Genomic DNA, 27,597 nt, shown 5'->3' with positions numbered 1-27,597 from the left:
ACCTTCCTTAGAAAGGGATGATTAACAGTAACGACGAAACCTTCCTTAGGAAGGGATGATTGAGAGTAATGACGAAACCTTCCTTAGGAAGGGATGATTGAGAGTAACGAGGAAACCTTCCTTAGAAAGGGATGATTGAGAGTAATGACGAAACTTTTCTTAGGAAGGGATGATCGAGAGTAATAAAATTACTGTTATAAATTGCATTGTAACTAATTGCGTTAAAATCCGTAAAGAATCATTGAAATTTTCCATTGTCTTTTGATTGATTGATTTATTTATTTGATCGGCTTTTTATGCCGTACTCAAGAATATTTCTCTTATATGACCGCAGCCAGCATTATGGTGCTGCAGGCCCCGAGTTAGATCTTTCACTTATACTATTAATGGCGGTCAGATGTATGGGTAACCACCGGCCTATGACAGTGCTACTGACCAACTATATACACAAGTGCACAGTAAAACAGAAGTGACAAATTCTTCAGAACGAAGTCAGGTAATAGATATTATAAAGTGTATTAGCCGTAAAATAGAATTATCACAAATACATGTCAACCTAGTTATTGATATTGATCGAACTGTAAATTTTGTAATCATTTTAAGAAAACTGTTTTACTGGTATATAAATAAGACAAATGTTATGCTTTAAGCAGTTCAGCAAATATCGGGTCTGCTCATAAATTCATAAATATATACAAATTGGTGTATATGCATGTCTACAAACTTGAAAAGGAAAATCATGAAATAAAGAATAATAATATGGCGAGTAATTAGTTCCTTGCAGACAGGTTTGATTACTGAGTGCCATGCAATCCACTAATGGATTAGAAACATGAAACACATAGGCCTATACACATGTAATCCGCAGTGTTGTGGTCACAACAGCCCTGTACATGCGGGCTTTCTTCTAAGCAAGAGAAACTGGATGTCGGGTGTACCTTGAACAATCCACGTGTGCTTAATTTGCCTTGAAAGACTGAAACAATCACATAAACAAGGCGCAGGCACCGTATTGATGTTGATCATGTATTGATGTATGTGACAGTAGGTATACAGGACCTATCGAATATTATCGAGTTTTGATACGTTTGGAAATTGATACTCTCGATGTGATTATGATTATGTATGAGATTTTGACGACTGTCGTTTTTGGCTTATAACGGCCGAGACTCTACTCTCCTTGTTGTCTAACAGCATTCGATCGGTGATCAGACGTCACCCATCACACGTCACCCATCACACGTCTCAATGTAACATATGTTGTTCTCCTTACAGGATTGGTGACCACGCGTGCGTCTCCAAGGTTATCGAGTGTCTATAATCGATGAAACCGACGCCTGGCGGCTGTTCCCAGTGACATATGCACCATCAGTATAGTCCTCTGGTAATTTGTTGAAATATTGTAAGCAGATATAGGCATGTACGTATACCTATAAAAATGCATGAAAGCATATAACAATGGAGGTAGGCCTAAAGCCTAGCTGTGACAGTGTTCCTGAAAGCATTATTAACTTATAGATGACCTTTAAATAATTTACACTCTTTATTAGAAAAACAGGATCACCAGTTTATACACTCGTCTAGGTGTGTAAGTCCATGTGGAATGTCCTCTGTTAGCTTATACATACATATATGCCCTGGACAGAAAATGAATTTTCAAGCACATGTAGATCCGATAACTGTTTTACGGGCATTGACATTGACATTGACAATATGATAGTTTTCCCTAAATCACACTTTATATTCCTGTAGAAGGCTACAAATATCAACAATAAGCTGAAGCCTACATCTTCATCCTGTTGATCAGATATCAAGTAGGGTTTTTAGGGTTTTTCTTTTTAAATTTTATTTTATATATTTATTGAGTTATTGAAAGCCATTATGAAACAAAGAAATCACTTTCACTGAGTGTTTAAAGAATGATAACAGACCTCAAGTTTCATTAAACGACGACTCGTATAAACTTCGAGTGACAGCTTGAAGTGGCTAAATCCAAGTAGCGGTCCCTCGGGCATGTTGGCTGCCGAATGCTGTTGCTAAATCCAGGGCCTATCAGGTATGTCCGATCACGTGTGGCCCAATTTTTAAATGAAAACGAGGCGGGACTCCGGGGTTCCCCCGTGTGCATGCGCAGTAGGCTGGAGTTGGTTTTATATTTGAGGCGGAAAAGCCCAACTTGGGACTGGGGCAACGGGTTAAAACATCAATTTCCCAGCTGTCCTCATGAACGAAGACAAAATGCCTGCTATAGTTGAGAAGCAAACAGAAACGGAAGAAGAAGACATGGAACAGGAGACACCAGAAAGTGATAAAACGTCGGAGGATGACTCGGGAACCGGCTCGGCGTCAGAGGGTGAAGATAGTTCAGGTAACAACAACAACATGAGATGAACTAACAAACTGTTGTCACTATAGCTGTGGGCGGTTTTGAATTTGCTATTCTGGAATAAGGTTTCCTTTTCGAAAGATTCCTCGAATGCACTCTGTGAATAATGTTCCAAGTGCTTTTCTCTTCCCATATGCACCGTCACGCCTTTCAGGACAAGATTTGGGTAAAATTGTTCCAAGTTTTGGTGGCTATTTCAACTCCTCTCTTTATACTGGGCTTGCGGAGTAAAAGCCAGAGTGGCAACGAATGGTAAACCATACACCTTTTCATGACGTGTCCAATAAGTCCTTTCTAAACAATGTCTGCAGTCCAAAAAGAATGTCATCTGTGGCTTTTACCTCTCAGACCATCCACACACGCAACATCCCAGGTATATCGACTCTGCAGACATCGTTTGGAAATTACTTATCAGATATGGCATGAAATGCTGTATGGTTTACCATTGATTGTCCCCGTGGCTATTTACTATTCCAGCCCAGTATCAAGTGAGGAGTTGAAATAGCTACCTGTGGCTAGGTTAGAAGTAGGTTTTACATTCTTTAGATTAAGAGATTGCATGTGTGTAAAGTATTAATAGAAACAAAGGTTGAGACGGAATGCTTGTGTTTTTTGACATCCCTTCTTGCATCATCACCTTGACCCCAGTGACCTCAGTGTTGTTCAAGATTTCTGTACGCAATTTTTTATTGGTTGCAGTGATGTATAGAGCGACAGATGCGGAAATTGCTTTTTGGAAGTGACAATATGGTATACAGTGATCTCTTAAGGAGATCTAGTCATGGATATATTGAAATCCGTCACAAAAACTATTGTATTTTCATTGTCATCTGTACAACTTCAGTCTTCTTAATTCATCCCAGGGCATGAGAAGGAACTTGTAATTTTAGTGCAGATGAGCCGCACGAAGCTCATTCAGAACGGCTCCATTGAGTAAGTTGGCATTTGCAAATGTGGGGAGAGAGTTTTTGAAAGGCAGGGTTGGACTCAGTGTTACAATGGGTGTCAAATTTTAAAATAGCACACTTTCCTTCCAGATGAACTAGCAATACCGATGCTAAATTGAAAGGTGCGGCTATGTATTTCCAGCTTTGAACCGGGTAGCATTTGCAATGATGATCTGTAACTTTCAGGGCGGTTGCGACTGGAGCAAGAACTTGCGTGATAGATGCAAACAACATGTAACTCTGATTGGAGTGGTGCAGCCTTGAGGATTACAATGCTGCAGCCTTGAGGATTACAGTGCTAAATGAGATGCAGTATACTAAAACACAATGTAAAACTACCAGTGACGGTTTTGGATGAAGGTGTTACTTTTATTTTCAGACATTGCACACAAAATTCCTGTCAGCTGTGACTGTGATACATTTTATCTCATTTTACATTGTACCTCGTCTCTACGCCACTTGAACAACTTGAGTTACATTTTTGTAATAAATTGTATGCATCAGCCAAAGAACTTCTCCAAAACTTGGTGCATTGTTCCTTTATGATCACGACTGTAGTCACTCTACCATGATTAGTCTCATTAACCATCCTATCTTAATACCTGTGAATGTGACTTTATATAGAGTTTCTCTAGTTCATTTGTGGCCAAATATTACCAATTTTGCTTTCTAATTAAGTATTGAGAAAGCGCTTTATTCTTTCAGTTTTGTAGTATTAAGTGACGTTCCATGTTCCATGTATTACAAGATGTCAGTTACATGTACATTAGTCCATGGATTTATTGTCCTGTTTTAAAATTGTGACATTCATCATGGTGTTTGAGATCATCACTTGACAACACAGGTTTCAAAATCGCCTTTTCATGAACTCACTGCTATCAAACTCATCTCCATGGTTCATTTGTATCTTCTTTTTTAGTGGAATTTTGTAGATTACATGTATCTTCTGAATGAATCGCTTGCCTAAAACAAATCGTTCCAAGCAGTCTGTTTTTAAGCGTCATTATTTGTGTACATTGTGCTGGTAGCAAAGAACACAGAGGTAGTTTGCACAGTAGCTAGTACTGAAAAACTGGTGTAGATGTATTTGTACATTTGAACAGTGTTAAAAATTAATTTTCTATGTGTTAAGTTATAGATGATGAGGAGTATGAGAAGAGGAAGACAGACTTCCTCGATGACATGGCAGATCTTGAACGACAATTTAATGAATTGAAAGAGCAGTAAGTAAACATTGTATTTCACCAAAATCATTTATATGTAAAAATGCACCTTCAGGCCTGAAAATGACACTTTAGATACCAACACTTAAAGGAGAAGAAAACATAAAAATGATGCCAAAATCAGATGAAAGGGCATCAAAACTTATTTGCAGATATGATCTTTAATATTTTTTTGGATTTTTTTTTCAAGAGAAAAGGGTATTTGAAAATGTTTTTGTATGGTGGGTATTTGGGACCAACTTTTGGTATTTATCGTTGTTGCATAATAATATTCTAAATAAAGATGTGATGCTTGTGTAATAAATTTATTTGAATGTAAATTTGTTGTTTATATCGAAACATATGCATTTAACCTAATTATGATAATATTTATGAATATATTAAATATATAAATATGATCCAAATTGAGGTTTAATACATTTGTTAGCTGAAAAGAACAAATTCTAGTGCAAAAGTATTCATTAAACCTGTGTTACATCTTCATTGATGATATTTTTAAGCAAAGACTATAAACACCAAAAGGTGGTCCCAAGTACCCTCCTTACCAAAACTTATTTTCAAGTGTCTTTTTCTCCTTAAGGAAAAATCGGAAAAATATTGAAGACCACATTTAGGAATAACTTTTTGCACTCGTTCATTTGAACTTTATGTCATTTTTATGTTTTCTCCACCTTTAAGTTTTTCTTGTAAGAAATTTAACCATTAACCTCTAAGGTTAATGATTGAAACAGTCAAAAGTAAACCAGATATTTCACATGAAAAATGATTAACTTTAGATGAAATACAGGATGTACAAATGTGATCTTGCATAGCTAATTGTTAATGGAGTGGAGAAGGTGTATTTGTGTATTTACACAAACTGATGGAGACTTGGCTGGTATATTTATCTGAAGTATTTTTCTTACGAAACCCATCAGTCCCTGACCAGTGAGGGCTAAGGCTCAAATGGAACTCTTTGTAGTGGTTACCTTACACGTAGGACCTTGAGTTTTGCAGGAAACATTGATCAAGTAAGTGTATGTAAATAAGTTAAACTGAGCCAATGAAAATTAATCATTTGCTATTTTAGATTGTACAAAGAGCGAGTTTGCCAAGTGGAGGCTAAACTGCAGGAAGTGCGAGACGGGCGAGCCCCAGAGTATTTAGTGCCATTAGAGCAACTGCGGAAGAACATGGAGATCCGAATAGAAGTGTCAGGTGAGTGAATAAGGTGATGTAAATGGAGATAGTGAATAAGGTGATGTAGTAAATGGAGATAGTGAATAAGATGACGTAGTGAATGGAGATAGTACTGCCCAGTAGAAGTGCCTGGTGTATTAGGAACAGCACAGGGATGAAGACATTCATGATGACATGACCCGTGAGGTCATTTGCTTGAATCCAGCATGACTTTGTTACGTAATGCCTTGCCTTCCACCAAAATGACATACCATTGTTTGATTAAGCTCCCTTGAAGATGATGGTGGGGGGTGGGCGGAGGGGGAGGAAGGGGGCGTGTTGGATTCTGGTCAATTTCTGGTCCAAGGGTTGGTTTTGTTTGGGTACCCCAGCTTCCTCCACCCACAGAACTGGCTCATCACTCATCAGTCACTCACTCATCTGATACACCTGTTACCCAGAACTCAGGCTTAATGAACTGGAGAAGTTTTATTAGGTACATTGTATTTCGAGGTAGTTGCTCTTTCTTGACATCATGTAACTTCAAAAAAAGGTAAACCTTACAAATTATTCTAAATTTGCAAAATTGCTGATTTCTACTCCTTGAACAGGTATTTTGAGACAGTTGAGAATTCAGGGGATTAAGAACAAATGTGATAGTGAAGAAACCGCTGCTCTTCAACATATGAAGGTAGGTTTAGGGGTTTTACTTGACGGGAAATTATATACCTGGACATTTGCAGGTGTTCTTTTTTAATAAATAAGTGCATCTAAAGAGAAAGTGTGTTTATTAATAAGCAAATAGAAATGGGTAGGTGATCTCCCACTGGTAGTTTTTGGTGTAAAGGTGAATGTTTACTGACAAGCTAAGACATGGTTTACATAACATGTAAGGAATGATCAGTCAAGAAATGTCAAGATAGTTTTACAAAAGCACAATTGTTTGAAGGAAAAAGACTGCTCAAATCACAAGATAGACTGCTCAAATCATGATAGACCGCATAAAAATCAATGGATAGACTGCTCAAATCACAAGATAGACTGCTCAAATCACAAGATTTCATAAAATCAATAGATGTATCAAATCAAATCAATTGTTTGAAGGAAAAAGACTGATCAAATCACAAGATAGACTGCTCAAATCATGATAGACTGCATAAAAATCAATGGATAGACTGCTCAAATCACAAGATAGACTGCTCAAATCACAAGTTAGACTGCTCAAATCTCAAGTTAGACTGCTCAGATCACTTGATAGACTGCTCAAATCACGATAGACTGCATAAAAATCAATGGATAGACTGCTCAAATCACAAGATAGACTGCTCAAATCACAAGATAGACTTAATAAAATTCAAAAGATGGACTGCTCAAATCTCAAGTTAAACTACTCAAATCTCAAGTTAAACTGCTCAAATCACAAGAGAGACTGCTCACATCCCAAGTTAGACTGCTCAAATCCCAAGTTAGACTGCTCAAATCACAAGATAGACTGCTCAAATCACAAGTTAGACTGCTCAAATCTCAAGTTAGACTGCTCAAATCACAAGATTTCATAAAATCATTAGATGTATCAAATCAATTGTTTGAAGGAAAAAGACTGATCAAATCACAAGATAGACTGCTCAAATCACGATAGACATCATAAAATCAATAGATAGACTGCTCAAATCACAAGTTAGACTGCTCAAATCACGATAGATGTCATAAAATCAATAGATAGACTGCTCAAATCACAAGTTAGACTGCTCAGATCACTAGATAGACTGCTCAAATCACGATAGACTGCATAAAAATCAATGGATAGACTGCTCAAATCACAAGTTAGACTGCTCAAATATCAAGTTAGACTGCTCAAAGCACAAGATAGATTTCATAAAATCAATAGACTGCTCAAATCTCAAGTTAGACTGCTCAAAGTACAAGATAGATTTCATAAAATCAATAGATAGACTGCTCAAATCACAAGATAGACTTCATAAAATCAATAGATATATCAAATCAAATCAATTGTTTGAAGGAAAAAGACTGCTCAAATCACAAGATAGACTGCTCAAATCACGATAGACTGCATAAAAATCAATGGATAGACTGCTCAAATCACAAGATAGACTGCTCAAATCACAAGTTAGACTGCTCAAAGTACAAGACAGACTTCATAAAATTCAAAAGATGGACTGCTCAAATCTCAAGATAGACTTCATAAAATCAATAGATATATCAAATCAAATCAATTGTTTGAAGGAAAAAGACTGCTCAAATCACAAGATAGACTGGTCAAATCACAAGATAGACTGCATAAAAATCAATAGATGGACTGCTCAAATCACAAGATAGACTGCTCAGATCACAAGTTAGGCTGCTCAAATCACGATAGACATCATAAAATCAAAAGATTGCTCAAATCACAAGTTAGACTGCTCAAATCACAAGATAGACTTTCATAAAATCAATAGATAGACTGCTCAAATCTCAAGTTAGACTGCTCAAAGCACAAGATAGATTTCATAAAATCAATAGATAGACTGCTCAAATCTCAAGTTAGACTGCTCAAAGTACAAGATAGATTTCATAAAATCACAAGATAGACTGCTCAAATCACAAGATAGACTGCTCAAATCACGATAGACATCATAAAATCAAAAGATTGCTCAAATCACAAGTTAGACTGCTCAAATCACAAGATAGACTTTCATAAAATCAATAGATAGACTGCTCAAATCTCAAGTTAGACTGCTCAAAGCACAAGATAGATTTCATAAAATCAATAGATAGACTGCTCAAATCTCAAGTTAGACTGCTCAAAGTACAAGATAGATTTCATAAAATCACAAGATAGACTGCTCAAATCACAAGATAGACTGCTCAAATCACGATAGACATCATAAAATCAAAAGATTGCTCAAATCACAAGTTAGACTGCTCAAATCACAAGATAGACTTTCATAAAATCAATAGATAGACTGCTCAAATCTCAAGTTAGACTGCTCAAAGCACAAGATAGATTTCATAAAATCAATAGATAGACTGCTCAAATCTCAAGTTAGACTGCTCAAAGTACAAGATAGATTTCATAAAATCACAAGATAGACTGCTCAAATCACAAGATAGAATGCTCAAATCACAAGATAGACTGCTCAGATCACAAGATAGACTGCTCAGATCACAAGATAGACTGTTCAAATCACAAGATAAACTGCTCAGATCACAAGATAGACTGCTCAAATCACAAGATAGACTGCTCAGATCACAAGATAGACTGCTCAAATCACAAGATAGACTGCTCAAATCACAAGATAAACTGCTCAAATCACAAGATAGACTGCTCAAATCACAAGATAAACTGCTCAAATCACAAGATAGACTGCTCAGATCACAAGATAGACTGCTCAAATCACAAGATAAACTGCTCAAATCACAAGATAGACTGCTCAAATCACAAGATAAACTGCTCAAATCACAAGATAAACTGCTCAAATCACAAGATAAACTGCTCAGATCACAAGATAGACTGCTCAAATCACAAGATAAACTGCTCAAATCACAAGATATCCAGCTAAAACCAAATCTGAATGTACACTTACTCATTTATTTGGACCTTTTAAAATGAAATTCAGTGGATTCAAATGTTTGAATATATGTTTTTGCCTTATGGATAATTTATGGAAATTTTTTTGACAACAATTTAAAGGTAGTTTTTTCATCATTAAAGTTGGAGAGCTACTTGTGTCATAGAGTACTTACACAGAGGGTGTAGGGCTCCTAAAGCCCATTGTAAAATTGAAACATTTGAATGAATGATAAAAATTCCAAAAATATTAATGCAATTATTTTGTGCAAAGTATTTGGTTGTTAGTCTGATGCACCTTACTTCATTTTTATAGTTTTTTTCACCATAAACAAATACTTACACCTGTAAGCATACATTGATATGTTTATATTTTGATAGAGTGAAAAGATTATACTGTATGATACAGTAAAAGCAGAGTTGGAGGAAAAGATACGAAGATTAGAAGAGGATCGACATAACATCGACATCTCCTCTGGTAAGTTGTTCAGGTTACAGTAATGTGTATTGACTTCACACCAGAAGGTGATTCTTTCTTGAGATAATGAAACTTAATACTGTCTTACAGGAACAACAAGCTATCCTGACTTTTTTGTGGTTCTTGAAGATAAAGTTGGAATTGCCCAGTCATTTTGTTTGTATGATTTTGGATGTTGTTGGTGAACCAGGATATAACATTTCCATATTCTTGTGTTACAGATCTTTGGAATGAATCTCAGACATCAAAGAAAAACAAGAAGAAATCCGATCCCTTCAATCCTGACAGACGACGAAAGCCAGTCACAGTTTCTGATATCCTTTTGGTATATTATTCGAATGTCGTTGTAGTGATCACAGATATCACAGTTTTTGATGGTGCTGTGTTAATCATGTGGCTCAATCGTAAGGTGCGCAACTCTCATGGCAGCTGTGTTAATCATGTAGCTCAGTCGTAAGGTGAACAACTTTGATGGCAGCTGTGTTAATCGTGTGGCTCAGTCGTGAGGTGAACGACTTTAATGGCAGCTGTGTTAATCATGTGGCTCAGTTGTAAGGTGCGCAACTCTCATGGCAGCTGTGTTAATCATGTGGCTCAGTCATAAGGTGCGCAACTTACATGGCAGCTGTGTTAATCATGTGGCTCAGTCGTAAGGTGCGCAACTTTCATGGCAGCTGTGTTAATCATGTGGCTCAGTCGTAAGGTGCGCAACTTTCATGGCAGCTGTGTTAATCATGTGGCTCAGTCTTAAGGTGCGCATCTCTCATGGCAGCTGTGTTAATCATGTGGCTCAGTCGTAAGGTGCGCAACTCTCATGGTAGCTGTGTTAATCATGTGGCTCAGTCGTAGTGCAACATTCATGGCAGCTGTGTTAATCATGTGGCTCAGTCGTAAGGTGTGCAACTTTCATGGCAGCTGTGTTAGTCATGTGGCTCAGTCGTAAGGTGTGCAACTTTCATGGCGACTGTGTTAATCATGTGGCTCAGTCGTAAGGTGCGCAACTCTCATGGCAGCTGTGTTAATCATGTGGCTCAGTCATAAGGTGCGCAGCTGTCATGGCAGCTGTGTTAATCATGTGGCTCAGTCGTGATGCAACATTCATGGCAGCTGTGTTAATCATGTGGCTCAGTTGTAAGGTGCGCAACTTACATGGCAGCTGTGTTAATCATGTGGCTCAGTCGTAAGGTGCGCAACTTTCATGGCAGCTGTGTTAATCATGTGGCTCAGTCGTAAGGTGCGCATCTCTCATGGTAGCTGTGTTAATCATGTGGCTCAGTCGTAAGGTGCGCAACTCTCATGGTAGCTGTGTTAATCATGTGGCTCAGTCGTAAGGTGCGCAACTGTCATGGCAGCTGTGTTAATCATGTGGCTCAGTCGTAGTGCAGCATTCATTGCAGCTGTGTTAATCATGTGGCTCAGTCGTGATGCAACATTCATGGCAGCTGTGTTAATCATGTGGCTCAGTCGTAGTGCAACATTCATGGCAGCTGTGTTAATCATGTGGCTCAGTTGTAGTGCAGCATTCATTGCAGCTGTGTTAATCATGTGGCTCAGTCGTAAGGTGCGCAACTGTCATGGCAGCTGTGTTAATCATGTGGCTCAGTCGTAGTGCAGCATTCATGGCAGCTGTGTTAATCATGTGGCTCAGTCGTGATGCAGCATTCACGGCAGCTGTGTTAATCATGTGGCTCATTCGTGATGCAACATTCATGGCAGCTGTGTTAATCATGTGGCTCAGTCGTAGTGCAGCATTCATGGCAGCTGTGTTAATCATGTGGCTCAGTCGTAGTGCAACATTCATAGCAGCTGTGTTAATCATGTGGCTCAGTCATGATGCAACATCCATGGCAGCTGTGTTAATCATGTGGCTCAGTCGTAGTGCAACATTCATGGCAGCTGTGTTAATCATGTGGCTCAGTCGTAAGGTGCGCAACTGTCATGGCAGCTGTGTTAATCATGTGGCTCAGTCGTAGTGCAACATTCATGGCAGCTGTGTTAATCATGTGGCTCAGTCGTAGTGCAACATTCATGGTAGCTGTGTTAATCATGTGGCTCAGTCGTGATGCAACATTCATGGTAGCTGTGTTAATCTTGTGGCTCAGTCGTAGTGCAGAATTCATGGCAGCTGTGTTAATCATGTGGCTCAGTCGTAGTGCAACATTCATGTTAGCTGTGTTAATCATGTGGCTCAGTCGTAGTGCAGCATTCATGGCAGCTTTGTTAATCATGCAGCTCAGTCGTAGTGCAACATTCATGTTAGCTGTGTTAATCATGTGGCTCAGTCGTAGTGCAACATTCATGTTAGCTGTGTTAATCATGTGGCTCAGTCGTAGTGCAGCATTCATGGCAGCTGTGTTAATCATGTGGCTCAGTCGTAGTGCAACATTCATGGTAGCTGTGTTAATCATGTGGCTCAGTCGTAGTGCAACATTCATGTTATCTGTGTTAATCATGTGGCTCAGTCGTAGTGCAGCATTCATGGCAGCTGTGTTAATCATGTGGCTCAGTCATAGTGCAACATTCATGTTACCTGTGTTAATCATGTGGCTCAGTCGTAGTGCAACATTCATGTTAGCTGTGTTAATCATGTGGCTCAGTCGTGATGCAACATCCATGGCAGCTGTGTTAATCATGTGGCTCAGTCGTAGTGCAACATTCATGGCAGCTGTGTTAATCATGTGGCTCAGTCGTGATGCAACGTCCATGGCAGCTGTGTTAATCATGTGGCTCAGTCGTAGTGCAGCATTCATGGCAGCTTTGTTAATCATGTGGCTCAGTTGTAGTGCAGAATTCATGGCAGCTTTGTTAATCATGTGGCTCAGTCGTAGTGCAACATTTATGGTAGCTGTTTTAATCATGTGGCTCAGTCGTGATGCAGCATTCATGTTAGCTGTGTTAATCATGTGGCTCAGTCGTGATGCAACATTCATGTTAGCTGTGTTAATCATGTGGCTTAGTCGTGATGCAACATCCATGGCAGCTGTGTTAATCATGTGGCTCAGTCGTAGTGCAACATTCATGGCAGCTGTGCTAATCATGTGGGTCAGTCGTGATGCAACATCCATGGCAGCTGTGTTAATCATGTGGCTCAGTCGTAGTGCAACATTCATAGCAGCTGTGTTAATCATGTGGCTCAGTCGTGATGCAACATTCATGGCAGCTGTGTTAATCATGTGGCTCAGTCGTAGTGCAACATTCATGTTAGCTGTGTTAATCATGTGGCTCAGTCGTAGTGCAACATTCATGGCAGCTGTGTTAATCATGTGGCTCAGTCGTAGTGCAGCATTCATGGCAGCTGTGTTAATCTTGTGGCTGAGTCGTGATGCAACATTCATGTTAGCTGTGTTAATCATGTGGCTCAGTCGTAGTGCAGCATTCATGGCAGCTGTGTTAATCATGTGGCTCAGTCGTAGTGCAACATTCACGGCAGCTGTGTTAATCTTGTGGCTGAGTCGTAAGGTGGCAGTTTTGTTAATCATGTGGCTCAGTCGTAGTGCAACATTTATGGTAGCTGTTTTAATCATGTGGCTCAGTCGTGATGCAGCATTCATGGCAGCTGTGTTAATCATGTGGCTCAGTCGTGATGCAACTTTCATGGTTCTGTTTGAATCATGTGGCTCAGTCTCAAGGTGAGTGACTTTCGTAAGGTGCACAACTTTCATGGCAGCTGTGCTAATTATGTGGCTTTGTCACGAGGTGTGTGACTTTGATGGTGGTGTATGAATCTTTTGGCTCAGTCGTAAGGCGTCCCACAATCATGATGCTGTGTGAATCACATGACTTAGTTATAAGGTGCGCGACTTTCATGGCAGCTGTGCTAATTATGTGGCTTTGTCACGAGGTGTTTGACTTTGATGGTGGTGTATGAATCTTGTGGCTCAGGTGTAAGGCGTTCCACAATCATGATGCTGTGTGAATCACATGACTTAGTTATAAGGTGCGCGACTTTCATGGCAGCTGTGCTAATTATGTGGCTTTGTCACGAGGTGTTTGACTTTGATGGTGGTGTATGAATCTTGTGGCTCAGGTGTAAGGCGTTCCACAATCATGATGCTGTGTGAATCACATGACTTAGTTATAAGGTGCACGACTTTCATGGCAGCTGTGCTAATTATGTGGCTTTGTCACGAGGTGTGTGACTTTGATGGTGGTGTATGAATCTTGTGGCTCAGGTGTAAGGCGTCCCACAATCATGATGCTGTGTGAATCACATGACTTAGTTATAAGGTGCGCGACTTTCATGCATGGCAGCTGTGCTAATTATGTGGCTTTGTCACGAGGTGTTTGACTTTGATGGTGGTGTATGAATCTTGTGGCTCAGGTGTAAGGCGTCCCACAATCATGATGCTGCGTGAATCACATGACTTAGTTATAAGGTGCGCGACTTTCATGGCAGCTGTGCTAATTATGGGACTTTGTCACGAGGTGTTTGACTTTGATGGTGGTGTATGAATCTTGTGGCTCAGGTGTAAGGCGTCCCACAATCATGATGCTGTGTGAATCACATGACTTAGTTATAAGGTGCGCGACTTTCATGGCAGCTGTGCTAATTATGTGGCTTTGTCACGAGGTGTGTGACTTTGATGGTGGTGTATGAATCTTGTGGCTCAGGTGTAAGCGTCCCACTATCATGATGCTGTGTGAATCACATGACTTAATTATAAGGTGTGCGACTTTCATGCATGGCAGCTGTGCTAATTATGTGGCTTTGTCACGAGGTGTGTGACTTTGATGGTGGTGTATGAATCTTGTGGCTCAGGTGTAAGGCGTCCCACTATCATGATGCTGTGTGAATCACATGACTTAATTATAAGGTGCGCGACTTTCATGCATGGCAGCTGTGCTAATTATGTGGCTTTGTCACGAGGTGTTTGACTTTGATGGTGGTGTATGAATCTTGTGGCTCAGGTCTAAGGCGTCCCACAATCATGATGCTGTGTGAATCACATGACTTAGTTTTAAGGTGCGCGACTTTCATGGCAGCTGTGCTAATTATGTGGCTTTGTCACGAGGTGTGTGACTTTGATGGAGGTGTATGAATCTTGTGGCTCAGTCGTAAGGCGTCCCACAATCATGATGCTGTGTGAATCACATGACTTAGTTATAAGGTGCGCGACTTTCATGGCAGTTGTGCTAATTATGTGGCTTTGTCACGAGGTGTTTGACTTTGATGGTGGTGTATGAATCTTGTGGCTCAGGTGTAAGGCGTTCGACAATCATGATGCTGTGTGAATCACATGACTTAGTTATAAGGTGCGCGACTTTCATGGCAGCTGTGCTAATTATGTGGCTTTGTCACGAGGTGTTTGACTTTGATGGTGGTGTATGAATCTTGTGGCTCAGGTGTAAGGCGTCCCACAATCATGATGCTGTGTGAATCACATGACTTAGTTATAAGGTGCGTGACTTTCATGGCAGCTGTGCTAATTATGTGGCTTTGTCACGAGGTGTTTGACTTTGATGGTGGTGTATGAATCTTGTGGCTCAGGTGTAAGGCGTTCCACAATCATGATGCTGTGTGAATCACATGACTTAGTTATAAGGTGCACGACTTTCATGGCAGCTGTGCTAATTATGTGGCTTTGTCACGAGGTGTGTGACTTTGATGGTGGTGTATGAATCTTGTGGCTCAGGTGTAAGGCGTTCCACAATCATGATGCTGTGTGAATCACATGACTTAGTTATAAGGTGCGCGACTTTCATGGCAGCTGTGCTAATTATGTGGCTTTGTCACGAGGTGTGTGACTTTGATGGTGGTGTATGAATCTTGTGGCTCAGATGTAAGGCGTTCCACAATCATGATGCTGTGTGAATCACATGACTTAGTTATAAGGTGCGCGACTTTCATGCATGGCAGCTGTGCTAATTATGTGGCTTTGTCACGAGGTGTTTGACTTTGATGGTGGTGTATGAATCTTGTGGCTCAGGTGTAAGGCGTCCCACAATCATGATGCTGTGTGAATCACATGACTTAATTATAAGGTGCGCGACTTTCATGCATGGCAGCTGTGCTAATTATGTGGCTTTGTCACGAGGTGTTTGACTTTGATGGTGGTGTATGAATCTTGTGGCTCAGGTGTAAGGCGTTCCACAATCATGATGCTGCGTGAATCACATGACTTAGTTATAAGGTGCGCGACTTTCATGGCAGCTGTGCTAATTATGTGGCTTTGTCACGAGGTGTGTGACTTTGATGGTGGTGTATGAATCTTGTGGCTCAGGTGTAAGGCGTCCCACAATCATGATGCTGTGTGAATCACATGACTTAGTTATAAGGTGCGCGACTTTCATGGCAGCTGTGCTAATTATGTGGCTTTGTCACGAGGTGTTTGACTTTGATGGTGGTGTATGAATCTTGTGGCTCAGGTGTAAGGCGTCCCACAATCATGATGCTGTGTGAATCACATGACTTAGTTATAAGGTGCGCGACTTTCATGGCAGCTGTGCTAATTATGTGGCTTTGTCACGAGGTGTTTGACTTTGATGGTGGTGTATGAATCTTGTGGCTCAGGTGTAAGGCGTCCCACAATCATGATGCTGTGTGAATCACATGACTTAGTTATAAGGTGCGCGACTTTCATGGCAGCTGTGCTAATTATGTGGCTTTGTCACGAGGTGTTTGACTTTGATGGTGGTGTATGAATCTTGTGGCTCAGGTGTAAGGCGTCCCACAATCATGATGCTGTGTGAATCACATGACTTAGTTATAAGGTGCGCGACTTTCATGGCAGCTGTGCTAATTATGTGGCTTTGTCACGAGGTGTGTGACTTTGATGGTGGTGTATGAATCTTGTGGCTCAGGTGTAAGCGTCCCACTATCATGATGCTGTGTGAATCACATGACTTAATTATAAGGTGTGCGACTTTCATGCATGGCAGCTGTGCTAATTATGTGGCTTTGTCACGAGGTGTGTGACTTTGATGGTGGTGTATGAATCTTGTGGCTCAGGTGTAAGGCGTCCCACTATCATGATGCTGTGTGAATCACATGACTTAATTATAAGGTGCGCGACTTTCATGCATGGCAGCTGTGCTAATTATGTGGCTTTGTCACGAGGTGTTTGACTTTGATGGTGGTGTATGAATCTTGTGGCTCAGGTCTAAGGCGTCCCACAATCATGATGCTGTGTGAATCACATGACTTAGTTTTAAGGTGCGCGACTTTCATGGCAGCTGTGCTAATTATGTGGCTTTGTCACGAGGTGTGTGACTTTGATGGAGGTGTATGAATCTTGTGGCTCAGTCGTAAGGCGTCCCACAATCATGATGCTGTGTGAATCACATGACTTAGTTATAAGGTGCGCGACTTTCATGGCAGTTGTGCTAATTATGTGGCTTTGTCACGAGGTGTTTGACTTTGATGGTGGTGTATGAATCTTGTGGCTCAGGTGTAAGGCGTTCGACAATCATGATGCTGTGTGAATCACATGACTTAGTTATAAGGTGCGCGACTTTCATGGCAGCTGTGCTAATTATGTGGCTTTGTCACGAGGTGTTTGACTTTGATGGTGGTGTATGAATCTTGTGGCTCAGGTGTAAGGCGTTCGACAATCATGATGCTGTGTGAATCACATGACTTAGTTATAAGGTGCGCGACTTTCATGGCAGCTGTGCTAATTATGTGGCTTTGTCACGAGGTGTTTGACTTTGATGGTGGTGTATGAATCTTGTGGCTCAGGTGTAAGGCGTCCCACAATCATGATGCTGTGTGAATCACATGACTTAGTTATAAGGTGCGTGACTTTCATGGCAGCTGTGCTAATTATGTGGCTTTGTCACGAGGTGTTTGACTTTGATGGTGGTGTATGAATCTTGTGGCTCAGGTGTAAGGCGTTCCACAATCATGATGCTGTGTGAATCACATGACTTAGTTATAAGGTGCACGACTTTCATGGCAGCTGTGCTAATTATGTGGCTTTGTCACGAGGTGTGTGACTTTGATGGTGGTGTATGAATCTTGTGGCTCAGGTGTAAGGCGTTCCACAATCATGATGCTGTGTGAATCACATGACTTAGTTATAAGGTGCGCGACTTTCATGGCAGCTGTGCTAATTATGTGGCTTTGTCACGAGGTGTGTGACTTTGATGGTGGTGTATGAATCTTGTGGCTCAGATGTAAGGCGTTCCACAATCATGATGCTGTGTGAATCACATGACTTAGTTATAAGGTGCGCGACTTTCATGCATGGCAGCTGTGCTAATTATGTGGCTTTGTCACGAGGTGTTTGACTTTGATGGTGGTGTATGAATCTTGTGGCTCAGGTGTAAGGCGTCCCACAATCATGATGCTGTGTGAATCACATGACTTAATTATAAGGTGCGCGACTTTCATGCATGGCAGCTGTGCTAATTATGTGGCTTTGTCACGAGGTGTTTGACTTTGATGGTGGTGTATGAATCTTGTGGCTCAGGTGTAAGGCGTCCCACAATCATGATGCTGTGTGAATCACATGACTTAGTTATAAGGTGCGCGACTTTCATGGCAGCTGTGCTAATTATGTGGCTTTGTCACGAGGTGTTTGACTTTGATGGTGGTGTATGAATCTTGTGGCTCAGGTGTAAGGCGTCCCACAATCATGATGCTGTGTGAATCACATGACTTAGTTATAAGGTGCGCGACTTTCATGGCAGCTGTGCTAATTATGTGGCTTTGTCACGAGGTGTTTGACTTTGATGGTGGTGTATGAATCTTGTGGCTCAGGTGTAAGGCGTTCCACAATCATGATGCTGTGTGAATCACATGACTTAATTATAAGGTGCGCGACTTTCATGCATGGCAGCTGTGCTAATTATGTGGCTTTGTCACGAGGTGTGTGACTTTGATGGTGGTGTATGAATCTTGTGGCTCAGGTGTAAGCGTCCCACTATCATGATGCTGTGTGAATCACATGACTTAGTTATAAGGTGCGCGACTTTCATGCATGGCAGCTGTGCTAATTATGTGGCTTTGTCACGAGGTGTGTGACTTTGATGGAGGTGTATGAATCTTGTGGCTCAGATGTAAGGCGTCCCACTATCATGATGCTGTGTGAATCACATGACTTAGTTATAAGGTGCGCGACTTTCATGCATAGCAGCTGTGTTAATCATGTGATTCAGGTGAGGTGCATGACATTCATGGCAGCTGTCATACTATGACACAGGAAGTGTAGGTTGAATCCCTGCCTAGGACAGAGAATTCTCATTGTTGGTAGGGCCTTGGTAACAATTAACAATCCATTGGTCCATATGTGCATTGTAGTGTTAGGTGAAGATGACTTGCCTTCTTCCAGTATGGTGCTCACATGGGGAGACGATCAGTAACTTCCCAAAGGTTTTACCATTGACACCCTGGTTTCTTCCAGCCATATATTAAACTGGTCACCATATTAATCAAAAAATTCCTGTGGATATTAAACAACAATCAGATAAGTTAATTGCTGTAGTTCGTATTCTTTTGGCATGTTTTAAGGCCCAGTTACCCCAGGGGTCTGTGTGTATCTCATTGCAGGTGTGATACGAGGGAGTGAGTAATTCTCATGATTACTTATGATTAAGGCCATGTGGGAACTTGTTACTCAAGAGTTATACATAGCTATGGCCATGTGGGAACTTGTTACTCAGAGTTATACACAGCTGTGGCCATGTGGGAACTTGTTACCCAGAGTTATACATAGCTATGGCCATGTGGGAACTTGTTACCCAGAGTTATACGTAGCTATGGCCATGTGGGAACTTGTTACTCAGAGTTATACACAGCTGTGGCCATGTGGGAACTTGTTACCCAGAGTTATACATAGCTATGGCCATGTGAGAACTTGTTACTCAAGACTTATTCATAGGTATTGGCATTTGGGAACTTGTTACTCAGTAGCTATGGCGATGTGGGAACTTGTTACTCAGAGTTATACATAGCTGTGGCTATGTGGGAACTTGTTGCTCAGAGTTATTTGTAACTCTGGCCATGCGGGAACTTGTTAATCAGAGTTATACGTAGCTAAGGTCATCACATACTTCATGTGTGCAGATCAGATAACTTGTTAATCAGGGTTATACGTAGCTAAGGCCATCAAATACTTGATGTGGACAGATCAGATAACGTGTTACTCAGAGTTATACGTAGCTAAGGTCATCAAATACTTGATGTGGAAAGATCAGATAACTTGTTACTCAGAGTTATACGTAGCTAAGGTCATCAAATACTTGATGTGGACAGATCAGATAACTTGTTACTCAGAGTTATACGTAGCTAAGGCCATCAAATACTTGATGTGGAAAGATCAGATAACTTGTTACTCAGAGTTATACGTAGCTAAGGCCATCAAATACTTGATGTGGACAGATCAGATAACGTGTTGCTCACAGTTATATGTAGCTAAGGTCATCAAATACTTGATGTGGAAAGATCAGATAACTTGTTACTCAGAGTTATACGTAGCTAAGGCCATCAAATACTTGATGTGGAAAGATCAGATAACTTGTTACTCAGAGTTATACGTAGCTAAGGCCATCAAATACTTGATGTGGAAAGATCAGATAACTTGTTACTCAGAGTTATACCTAGCTAAGGCCATCAAATACTTCATGTGGAAAGATCAGATAACTTGTTAATCAGTGTTATACGTAGCTAAGGCCATCAGATACTTCATGTGGAAAGATCAGATAACTTGTTACTCAGAGTTATACGTAGTTAAGGCCATCAAATACTTCATGTGGAAAGATCAGATAACTTGTTAATCAGTGTTATACGTAGCTAAGGCCATCAAATACTTCATGTGGAAAGATCAGATAACTTGTTAATCAGAGTTATACGTAGCTAAGGCCATCAGATACTTCATGTGGAAAGATCAGATAACTTGTTAATCAGTGTTATACGTAGCTAAGGCCATCAAATACTTCATGTGGAAAGATCAGATAACTTGTTAATCAGAGTTATACGTAGCTAAGGCCATCAGATACTTCATGTGGAAAGATCAGATAACTTGTTAATCAGTGTTATACGTAGCTAAGGCCATCAAATACTTCATGTGGAAAGATCAGATAACTTGCTAACAATTTCAACAGAAACACCCAGTGACATGGTTCATCTCGTGCGATTTTCAACCACCCACTGTTGCCTGTGTATGCCATTTAATAAGCAGTAATCATTATTATCATGTAGATATGAGGTTCATGTGATTAACAAATTGTCCTTAATCTTTGATACGTCCATATATTGTCTACATGTTGAAAGATATGGAAATTATAGAAGACTGGACCGCAATAAAAAAGGTAAGATGAAGTAAACATGTGGGATGATTGTCATCTTGCAGCGGTCAATATTGCGTTAATTGTTCAGCCTTTTGATGTGGCACGTTTGTAAGATTGAAGCTCATCGTGAGGGCTTTTATATCCTGGGTAACTTGTGAAGTACTGAAATTGTTCAACCTAACCATTGTAGTTTTGTCTCCTAAACTAAATTAAAAAGTTACATATTAAATTGCACTGAATGGTGCTTTTTCATATGTAGAAAGGTTGAGGAATTACTGTAGTAATTACTCAGAGGGGTTCATGTGGACAATTTTAAATTAGCGAAGTGTAAGCTGGGTGGGGGGTGATAACCACGGCTTATAACCAAATTACATGTACATTGTTTGCATTAGTTGTTTAGGCTGTGTTGAGTAGATCATGACCGAGTGGTTGTGGAGTTTGCCTCTGCTGAGACACACAAGGTGCAGGTTCAAACCCAGTCTTGGATGAGGAATTTGTAGATTCTTCAGCTCTCTGTTTGTGGGGACGTGGTGATCGTAAGATTTTACGTAGGATTGTAGCAGATGTTTACATTATATGTTGTGCTGATCAGCTGTAAATGTTCCTAAAATGAATATGTTCTTCTGTTTAGGCAATCAAACAGCAAAGTCAGAAGAAGAAGTCAGATTGTGAGTGAAACTTTGCATTCCACATAAGCATTTAAGTTGATCTTACATTTAGGTGTTGGCTTGATGTATGTTTGTGGCTGGAATATTAAGCAGTGATACTGTACCATTCTGTCAACACGGCATATGTCATTTAGCTGTGTTACTAGGGAAGCTTTTCAAACTTCTTGTGTAGGTGGCGCTAGTGTAACATGATTTAGTGAAGAAAAATTTAACAACTGTTTATCCTTGACACTGAGGAGGCATGCAGCATGATGGAGGGACAGACAAAAGGACAAGCACTAATTAATAAATATCTCTCTCTTTTGATAAAGTGTAGGATAAAACACTATTACAGATGGACATAGTTGTTGTGTGATCTCTCGTATAAACGTCTACTGTAGTTCGCTGACCTTTTCAACCAGGCGTCAAGACACAGCTGTGTGCCAGACCATGAAATTTGTCACTTTTACATCGAATGATCAAAACTTAAAATGGTGGGGTGAGGGATTGTTTTCTCGCCTCGACAGATGGCTAGACAAACATCGCCATGGGAGTGTGGTGCACGGTGGGTACAGGCTGCTTCTCTGGCTGTCAGCTACACTGTATCATTGAGAACATAATATGAGGAACAGTGTTGCCTGTTCACGGTCCCATCAATAAATGTAACGAATGAACATGCAAAGTATTTCAGCGATAAAGACCTGACTGACAAGCATCTATCTATAAGCTCCTATAAAATACAGGGGGGAATTTTCCAAGCCTCACACATGTGGTGTTTCAACATCGCATTTCAGAAGTGTTAGATGAGAACAATCTCCAGACATTACCAATTCCATAAAATGGCGATCATAAATTCCACATGCACGGGTTGAACACTGTGTTCTCATATGTGGAAATGAATGCCCATTTATACAAGCTTTATATTGCGACAATTGTAAACATTGTGTTATTTCAAGGCTGAATCTCACATTTCCTGGGAGCGTGTGCATAAATCTTCCAGGTAACCGACAGCTACAGGATTCAACATTGACCATTTTGATGAACTTATTTCGATTGACCCACATCAAGACTAGCAGAGGGAGGCTCAAAATTTTGCATACCATCAGCCACCATTCTTCGTGGTGAACAAATGATATTACACAAAAAGACATTCATGATGTGGCTAGGGGGAAATCACCTGAGTGAAGGGGCCTACATTTTTGCCTTGCTTGTTGACTTAGACTGACCGCTCAAAGCCTACGCTGCCCCTTCACTGGCGAGAGTGTATCCATGCACATAGCAGTCCAGTTGACACGTGCCAACTTTCTATATTGTGTATAGTTATATTGGTGAGACCCATCAACCACCTGTGGTGCACTATTTAATTTCTCTGATCAGATTGCCCTACAGTCCTTGACGCTGTTTTGTCTATTTTCCCTTGAGCATACCAACCACGAGTAAATATGTCAACGAGTTATGGTAAATGTTGTTGCCACTGTTTCACTCTGACATGCTCTTAAAGCAACATCATGTTGACGATATTCTGTGAAAATTCTAACAATATTTAGTATTACATAGTAGCTTCCACTGATGTGCATGAGCTAAAGGTAATTGAGGTAATAGTGATGATATTACTGGCTATAAGATTGACCTTATCTCCCCTTGTTTTCTTCTCTTTCTTTCCAGTGATGAGATCATAACCCATGGTATCTCTCGTCATCATTAGTGACTCTTGTCTGACCAGTCAAAGTGCTTTTTTCTGAAGGGATGTGTTTCTCTACCTGGAATCATGAAGTACTTGCAGGGGTGTATGTTCTTGTTTTGTATTGATACAAAGAGGAAACAAGGACTTTATTGCTTTACCAATGTTGAAAATGTGGACAATTTTTCCAGTGTCCATTCCTGCTAAGAATTGATGGATATTGTACCTTAGTTACCTGGTAAAGTATTTGTGCTCTGTAGTGAAGCTTCTCAGTGATAGCAATAACAAGCCTCTCAGAAAATAGGATATCTAGCCTCTCAGCCAGAAGACAGGATATCAAGCTTCTCATCCAAAAGACAGGATATCAAGCCTCTTAGCCACAGGACAGGATATCTAGCTTCAGTCAGAATGCAGGATATCAAGCCTCTCAGCCAAAAGACATGATATCAAGTCTCTCAGCCAAAAGACAGGGTATCAAGCCTCTCAGCCAGAAGAAGGATATCAGGGCTCTCAGGTAGAAGACTGGATATCAAGCCCCTTAGGCAGAAGACAGGATATCAAGCCCCTCACCCAGAAAACAGGATAGCAAGCCTCTCAGCCTGAAGATAGGATATCAAGCCTCTTAGCCAGAAGACAGGGTATCAAGCCTCTTTAGGGGTAACCCACCACCCTCCTCCTACCCACTTTGGAGTGAGGGTTCTCGGATGGTTGAGAGATGATGTGCAGGGATGAGAGATGATGTGCAGGTGGAGTGCTGATGTGCAGTAATGAGAGATGATGTGTAGGGATGGGAGATGATGTGCAGGGATGAGTGATGATGTGCAGGGATGGGAGATGATGTGCAGGGATGAGATGATGTGCAGGTTGAGTGCTGATGTGCAGGGATGAGATGATGTGCAGGGATGAGAGATGATGTGCAGGGATGGGAGATGATGTGCAGGGATGAGATGATGTGCAGGTGGAGTGCTGATGTGCAGGTTGAGTGCTGATGTGCAGGGATGAGAGATGATGTGTAGGGATGAGAGATGATGTGCAGGGATGAGATGATGTGCAGGTGGAGTGCTGATGTGCAGGTTGAGTGATGATGTGTGGGGATGAGAGATGATGTGTAGGGATGAGAGATGATGTGCAGGTTGAGTGATGATGTGCAGGGATGAGGGATGATGTGTAGGGATGGGAGATGATGTGCAGATGTGCAGGTTGAGTGATGATGTGTGGGGATGAGAGATGATGTGTAGGGATGAGAGATGATGTGCAGGTTGAGTGATGATATGCAGGGATGAGAGATGATGTGCAGGTTGAGTGATGATGTGCAGGTTGAGTGATGATGTGCAGGTTGAGTGATGATGTGCAGGATGGGAGATGATGTGCGGGGATGAGGATGAGATGATGTGCAGGGATAAGAGGTGATGTGCAGGGATGAGAGATGATGTGTAGGGATGAGGATGAGATGAAGTGCAGGGATGAGAGATGATGTGCAGGGATGAGAGATGATGTGCAGGGATGGGAGGTGATGTGCAAGGATGAGTGACGATGTACAGGGATGAGAGATGATGTGCTGATCAGGTCAGTAGTGACCAGGAAGTGTTAAATTGTTCATGGGAGGAAGAGTAGGATGATCCAACTATAATGTTATCATTCTCATTTCATGTATGATGATTATCATGTTCAAGACATCTCATGTCCCTGTATGTGTCACCTTTTAGTCCTATTGTTGGCAGTTTTCTTCCCTTTTTTTCAACTCAGAACTTCCTCTGCACATCTCCTAATAGGGGCATATTATATATACAGCCTGCATACATTGTAACATTGTATCATATCATACTAGTTTATGTATAAAGTGTAGATATATTATCAGTGTGAGATAGCTGAAACATTGGACTTAAGTTGTGTTGAAGTTCAACCAAGATACCTTTCTGTATGAAGTGCTTGTGGTGGTGATTTTTTAGTGTTAATGTCACACTGTTTGTATAAAGTGCGTATAAATGGACACCTCAGTGTGCATCACCACCACTAGTTCTCTTAACTACACGTCCACTCTGGTAACAGTCATTTATTCTGTGACCAGGGACACTACAGTAACTTGCCAAAGGTTGGGGGTTTTCTCCACCCATAAAACTGACTGCCATTGTATTAGTGAGAAATCTTAAGCATGGTAACAGTAAAAAAAACCATAAATACAGTGAGCCAAGCAGCAGTTATCACCCTTATTATAAGCAGCATGAATGTCGGCTGCTAAAGTTGTCAGTAGCCAATAATGTATGTGGCGATCCAGGTTTCAACAGCCAAAGCTTGAATATGTCAGAGGTCAGCATTTGGAGTTGTGTATATATCACACCATACATTGGAATTGCCATTATTTTATGTGGCTGTTCACAGTGACATGTCCGTGTATCACTTGGTAAACATTTGGTTATTACCAGACTTAGTTATCAAGGATAAGGAACATTTGCTAAAAACTGCTGCTTGTACAAATGTACACATAGCTTCTTGTCTGCTCCACCTTACACCTGTGAGGCCATCATTAAAACTATGTTCATTGGGGGTAGCCCGACCAACTGTTCACTAATGGGCCACACTTCAACAGTTTTTATTGGGATTTTCTCATAAATTTCCTATTTTTTAATTTCCCTCTTAATGTTAATTTCTGTAAACTCCCTATCTCTTCCATTAGCCAAAATGAAAAAAACAAACATTACCAACCCTGTTTTTTCCTTGTAGAATTGGGTTACCCTCTGTAGCCCAGATCGTCTGGTTCTCTGTCAGCATAACCTGTCAGCATGTTTAGCATAACCTGTCAGCATGTTTAGCATAACCTGAACTGTCTTTACCCAGTCAATATTTTGAACTCTGTTCAGTATAAAGCCAGATTCAATGTAAAGACCAAAATTTAAATAGCTACATCGCTATGAATGTTAACAAATTCATTTTTACAGTTTTGCCGGACTGCCTATGTTGCATGTATAGTACTGGGATCTTGGATGCATTTTGTTTTTACCAAAGGGTACATTTTAATAGGGAATAAAATGTAATGTTTTTTAGCAGTTGTTCTGTTGAATTTAATTTGACTTATTTGATTGGAGCTTGTGACAAATACATCACCGATGAGAGTCAGGGTAATTGGTGAGACAGAACTAAAAAAAAAAACAGCACCCTTTGACCAGTGCATATACCTGACAAGCATCTTGACGTAATGCTTCAGCCCACACAATGAGGTCTGAAGTTAAAGCTACAACCTCACATTGGTCAAGGGTCACATGGCTGGCACACGCAGTTCCCACCTAACTGACAATCCTGACCCTGTGCAGTGCTCTGGCTGGCACATGCAGTTCCCACCTAACTGACAATCCTGACCCTGTGCAGTGCTCTAGCTGGTACATGCAGTTCCCACCTAACTGACAATCCTGACCCTGTGCAATGCTCTGGCTGGCACCTGCAGTTCCCACCTAACTGATAATCCTGACCCTGTGCAGTGCTCTGGCTGGTACATGCAGTTCCCACCTACCTGACAATCCTGACCCTGTGCAGTGCTCTGGCTGGTACATGCAGTTCCCACCTAACTGACAATCCTGACCCTGGGCAGTGCTCTGGCTGGCACATGCAGTTCCCACCTAACTGATAATCCTGACCCTGTGCAGTGTTCTGGCTGGCACATGCAGTTGCCACCTAACTGACAATCCTGACGCTGTGCAGTGCTCTGGCTGGCACATGCAGTTTCTATCTAACTGATAATCCTGACCCTGTGCAGTGCTCTGGCTGGCACATGAAGTTCCCACCTAACTGACAATCCTGACCATGTGCAGTGCTCTGGCTGGTACATGCAGTTCCCACCTAACTGACAATCCTGACCCTGTGCAGTGCTCTGGCTGGTACATGCAGTTCCCACCTAACTGATAATCCTGACCCTGTGCAGTGCTCTGGCTGGTACATGCAGTTCCAACCTAACTGACAATCCTGACCCTGTGCAGTGCTCTGGCTGGTACATGCAGTTCCCACCTAACTGACAATCCTGACCCTGTGCAGTGCTCTGGCTGGCACATGCAGTTCCCACCTAACTGATAATCCTGACCCTGTGCAGTGTTCTGGCTGGCACATGCAGTTGCCACCTAACTGACAATCCTGACGCTGTGCAGTGCTCTGGCTGGCACATGCAGTTCCTATCTAACTGATAATCCTGACCCTATGCAGTGCTCTGACTGGCACATGCAGTTCCCACCTAACTGGTAATCCTGATCCTGTGCAGTGTAATGGTTGGCACATGCAGTTCCTATCTAACTGAT

At 41.1% G+C, this 27,597-nt stretch overlaps 1 protein-coding gene across 4 annotated transcripts; it reads left to right on the top strand.

Moving 5' to 3' along the window:
- The first annotated feature begins 2,149 nt into the window (after nucleotides 1-2,149).
- Nucleotides 2,150-26,720, top strand: LOC135466391 (breast cancer metastasis-suppressor 1-like protein). 4 transcript variants are annotated; one of them, XR_010444111.1, is made up of 10 exons: nucleotides 2,150-2,368; nucleotides 4,466-4,556; nucleotides 5,626-5,753; nucleotides 6,326-6,405; nucleotides 9,664-9,760; nucleotides 9,982-10,074; nucleotides 20,946-21,010; nucleotides 21,621-21,657; nucleotides 23,302-24,449; nucleotides 24,634-26,720. XR_010444111.1 is itself a non-coding variant. In XM_064743838.1 (9 exons), the coding sequence occupies exons 1-9, from the start codon at nucleotides 2,224-2,226 to the stop codon at nucleotides 23,313-23,315; spliced, it is 750 nt and encodes a 249-aa protein (XP_064599908.1). In that variant the 5' UTR covers nucleotides 2,150-2,223; the 3' UTR covers nucleotides 23,316-26,720. The 4 variants fall into 4 exon arrangements, 1 of the variants encoding a protein (XP_064599908.1); XR_010444109.1 differs by having other exon boundaries at nucleotides 23,302-24,575; XR_010444110.1 differs by having other exon boundaries at nucleotides 23,302-24,614; nucleotides 24,779-24,801.
- The last annotated feature ends 877 nt before the right edge of the window (nucleotides 26,721-27,597 follow it).

Source organism: Liolophura sinensis, chromosome 6, assembly GCF_032854445.1.
Source record: "Liolophura sinensis isolate JHLJ2023 chromosome 6, CUHK_Ljap_v2, whole genome shotgun sequence".
Lineage (NCBI taxonomy): Eukaryota > Metazoa > Mollusca > Polyplacophora > Chitonida > Chitonidae > Liolophura > Liolophura sinensis.
Note: the sequence above shows the minus strand (reverse complement) of the source record. Positions and strands in the feature narration are given on the sequence as shown.